Source organism: Corythoichthys intestinalis, chromosome 15, assembly GCF_030265065.1.
Source record: "Corythoichthys intestinalis isolate RoL2023-P3 chromosome 15, ASM3026506v1, whole genome shotgun sequence".
Classification (NCBI taxonomy): domain Eukaryota; kingdom Metazoa; phylum Chordata; class Actinopteri; order Syngnathiformes; family Syngnathidae; genus Corythoichthys; species Corythoichthys intestinalis.
In genome coordinates, this window is record NC_080409.1 from 9,597,157 (window position 1) to 9,601,973 (window position 4,817).

The window sequence follows — 4,817 nt, forward strand, 5'->3', positions numbered from 1 at the left end:
AAAATAATATCAGGCCTTTCCGTTAGAATGAACTTTACCACTGTATCCAGCCATGAAATAATCTGACCCGACACTTCAAACCATCTGCGCTATCTATCCGCCCTCTTATTTACTAAATCAGCCTGAGCACAAAACGGAGTGTGGCTGATACTAAAGCCTGCCAGGGTCGTTCTAATCCTATATATACACACATGCACGCGCCTCGGGGAAAAAACGCAAGTTAGATGCATTTTTATTCATTCGCTGTCAGAATGTGATCAAAAAAGAATATAATTTATATTAAAAACACCTATTGACGGCAATAGACGTCCAATTCATTTTGACTAGGAGGGCTGACAACGATTGCCAACTCCAGTCAACATGGATTGGATGTCTATTGCCGTAAATGGCAGACTGAGTGAGTTGTAAATGTCAAAATCGAACTGTGACATTAAAAAAAAATGCACGTTGTAAAATGAGATTTTATGATTTTCCTAAAACATTTTCAATACAAACACCTACTAATACCAATGGACGTCCAATTTCGCTGCCAACCCTCCCAGTCAAAATGGATTGGAAGTCTACAATGAAAATAAAAACATTAATTTATTCTAACAGTAAACGTGATATATATATGGCAGAAAACACTCAGGTGACTTGAAGTTCCGCCCTGAGACCCCCAATTTGGCCAGATTTTAAAATTGTCCTATATGCATGTTTCATACATAACTGGAAAGCTTAAAATCTGAATTTTCTGGGGGAAGAAAAAAATTGTACAGGAGAGCATTTAAAAAAAAAAAAAAATTTTAAACATAAAAAAAAAAAAAAAAAAAAAAAAAAAAACCTTACTGGAGGTGAGAGCACGCGAGAGCATAATTAAAGACGCCACGGTTTTAACGAGATATTATCGCATACTTAGGTCTTTTCGATCCAAAAACTCCATGTAGCATGTATCACCGAGTCTCAAGACACAGCTGTGAATGGCCAAAGCCGGATTTTGGGGGGATTTTATGGTGAAACATGGTAATATAACAAGGGTCGCGATGCAGAAATCGCAGACATCAAGGAGTGGTCGAGATTTTCATTTTCATATATTTACCCTTAAATGTTTTTTTTTTTTTTTTTTTTTTGGATCGATTATTTAACATTTAAAATATTGGGGAAATTGCGACAGTAACGAGAAAAATACAATTAGTTATTAGTTATGAGGTAGATATCCGTGACTTTTTTACGGGTGCTAATTTTTTCATTGTGACGTAATTTGTTTAAATGTTTAAAATATGCGAGTGAATAATTTTTAAAAAAGTTTTGTAATTAAAGTAAATATTAGACAACAATTAATGATTCTAAGCTAAAAACGACAGACATTTCGAATAATAAATACGATTACTGACCTTCGTTTTACGGCTGAAAGAAAAGCGGTTGCGCGAAGTCTGTAAACAGGGGTTTTCAGGGTAAAACGGACAAGTTAAAAATAGTTTGGGGCTTCATGCGCCATGAATCTGCTAGCATAAAGACATATTGTTCTATTAAACCCAACAGTTCTTTTGGCTTAAAATACAGCAGTTTATTTTAAAGAGGGGTGCAAGAGCAGAAACTGCATTTTCAGTTTTGTCTTTGTTTTCCGCCATATACAGTAAATCTCGCAGGAAAGTGAGATTTTAGATGACGTTTTTCTGTTGTTGATTGTGTGTATGTTTTTTTTTTTTTTTTTTAGTGTGTGTGTGTGTTTGTTGTTGTAAAAATCAAGCCGTGCGCACAATGAGCTCGTTTGGCTGGACGTGGAAGGACGCCCAGCAAAAAGGTCCAAATGTTTATATATTGGCTTTTGTGAAGGGAGGCGCCGAGATGCTCTTCGCGCCCGATTGGGCCAACTTGACAGTGATTGACGTGTAGCCATGGCAACCGGGCAGCCAATCTGCCAAGTCCAATAGGAAATCATCAGAGGGGCTTGACTGTCTTTTTCTCCCTCTTTAAAAAAAAATATATGCACACCTCTGCTCCGGTTCGAATCTTCCGCTCCTTTCAATCCCCGCAGCCCACCTTGAGAAATCCATCGGCGTTCCGTCGTCAGTTGCGCGGTCCGTCCGAGCGAGGATGCGGTAGGCTGTCCCCACCCTTTCGGCGACATCGTTGCTCCTCGATCGGCTCCTTCGGTTCGCTTCAACTTTGGGGATTGCCTTGTTTCGTGCGTGCGTGCAGCGCGTGTGTGAGCGCGCGCGCGTCAAGAAGCCGACCGAGACGACGTGGAGGAGAGAGAGGAGCGCGGAGGGGCAGACCCGGGAGAAGGCTCCATGTTTCAGCTGCCCATCTTGAATTTCAGCCCCCAGCAGGTCGCCGGGGTGTGCGAGACTCTGGAGGAGAGCGGCGACGTGGGCCGCCTCGGCCGCTTCCTGTGGTCGCTGCCCGTCGCCCCGGCGGCCTGCGAGGTGCTCAACAAGAACGAGTCGGTGCTTCGGGCCCGGGCCGTGGTCGCCTTCCACACCGGCAATTTCCGCGAACTCTACCACATCCTGGAGAACAACAAGTTCACCAAGGAGTCGCACACCAAGCTGCAGGCGCTGTGGCTGGAAGCGCACTACCAGGAGGCCGAGAAGCTGCGAGGACGCCCGCTGGGGCCGGTGGACAAGTACCGGGTGCGCAAGAAGTTCCCGTTGCCCAGAACCATTTGGGACGGCGAGCAGAAAACCCACTGCTTCAAGGAGAGGACCCGCCACTTGTTACGAGAATGGTACTTGCAGGACCCATATCCCAACCCCAGTAAAAAGCGGGAGCTTGCTCAGGCTACTGGACTTACGCCCACACAAGTAGGAAACTGGTTCAAAAACCGAAGACAAAGAGACAGAGCTGCGGCGGCCAAAAATAGGTGAGATAATCTATAACGCCTTTTATTATTATCATTATTAAATTAAATATAAAATTCCAGCTCCTTACAGATAAATATTTTCACATCAGATTGTCTTATCATAAAAAAAAAAAAAAAAAAACTATATCATAACTGCACAACTGAAAAATATTTTTTTTTTTACTCTGAGTCTTTGTGCTTCTATACAATAACGACAATTTTCTTAGTTGTTTGTCATGTTTATTTATTTTTTCCCAACCATTATAACATAATAATATATTCATTGCCCAAATTACAGCGATCATTAAAAAATGGTCATAATTAAATGTATTTCATCTTTATCAAGAGACAATTTTGTGTTAATGCAACAAATATGGCTCCACGATCGGTCCTCCTTTGTGACGCCGTGTCCTCGATGTGTCCCTCAGGCTCCAGCAGCAGGTTTTGTCCGGCGGCTCCGTTCGCTCCCTGGCCGACGAGGACGGCACCGTGGACCGCCTGGGCAACGCGTCCAGTCCTGAGGCGAGCCTTTCCAGCAAAGCGGCGGCCTCGGCCATCTCCATCACCTCCAGCGACAGTGAATGTGACATCTGAGCGCTCTCAACTCTTGATGAATGGATGCAGGAAGGGAAAGGAAAGAGGGAAAGACAATCCAAATCCGACCACTCATACAGTGCCTGCGTTGAGTTACACATACACGTACAAGTACACGCACATTACACACACGGATATCTGACGCCTGCCAAAAACATGCGAGGATCTGCGAGGCCTATACTTTTGATTTGCATTTGACCCACGCGTGGAGACCCCGACCTAACACACAGATGACTTCTAACTCCCCCGTTCAGATGAAAAAAAAAAAAGGTATAGCGAGCGCCTATATAACCCACGCTTCATCCGTGGGTATTTCATGTTGACAAAGAACTGTGCTATTTTTACGTTTCTTTCGGTTATTATTTTTTTTATATAAATAATGTTTATTTGCCTATTTAAAGCATCTGCTTTGTCTTTTGGATCTTCATTCGCTTGGTGTTTTTTAATACTTTGTGCACAGGTGAACCTGTTGAGCATGCGCGCTTTAGTGACATTGTGTTTCAAGTCAAAGGGAAAAACAAGTAACTTAATAAAATCATTGTGGATCGAGGTTTTTTTTCTATTGTGATTGGTATTTGAGAAGACCAAAAAAGAGCCGATATAAAACATCAATCCGTGCCTTGATTCTGTATTCGTCCAGTATCCTGCAGACGTGCACGTTTCACAGCGAGCCCTAATTGACCAACATGCTGTGCGTCGTGTAATGCAGGGTGACAGCGAGAGGTCAGAGAGAGGCCGGCTCACTAACCCGGATGATGCGCGGGGAGAGATCATCGTGTTCATGAAAACACGGCAGATTGTCGACGTGCACAAGCCTCGTTTATTGCGCGAATGCATGCATGGACGAGCACTCCTCGTCAGTCTGGCACGCTTTGCCTTTCATAAAAATGGCGATTAAAAAAATAAAAAATTTAAAAAACAGCGAAAATTTGAGAAAATGTGATAGGCTCATAAATGCTGCCTATGGCTAATTAATCTATTTATATTTTTGGTGTATGTATGGAAAATATATATTCTTCTTATATAAAACCCAATGGGTTAAAAAAGCATTTTATTCAAAATTCCATGTATAAAAATCGTATTTTCCTGCAGGGATTGTTCTCAAAATGATTTCATTAATAATCAGAATAGCTTTTTGTGATTATTATTATTATTATTGTAACAAAGGAAATCAAATTGCCTCCTTAGCATATTGTGAGAATATTATCTCATTAACCTTAACTAAGTTTTCGTGCTCGCAGGAGTGCACTGCAAATATATAACGTCTTAATCAGCTTATTTTTCTTAAATCTAGTCAAATAATTTTCTCCATCTTGTTTTGCGTGTTAAAGACTAGTTAACAGATTAATGCGTCAGATTACATCCACTTACTTTAAGTAAATATTACAATTTGTTGTTA

At 41.8% G+C, this 4,817-nt stretch overlaps 1 protein-coding gene across 1 annotated transcript; it reads left to right on the forward strand.

Moving 5' to 3' along the window:
* Positions 1–1,980: 1,980 nt before the first annotated feature.
* On the forward strand, positions 1,981–3,968 carry six6a (SIX homeobox 6a). The gene is made up of 2 exons (XM_057858550.1): positions 1,981–2,845; positions 3,253–3,968. The coding sequence occupies exons 1-2, from the start codon at positions 2,274–2,276 to the stop codon at positions 3,416–3,418; spliced, it is 738 nt and encodes a 245-aa protein (XP_057714533.1). The 5' UTR covers positions 1,981–2,273; the 3' UTR covers positions 3,419–3,968.
* The last annotated feature ends 849 nt before the right edge of the window (positions 3,969–4,817 follow it).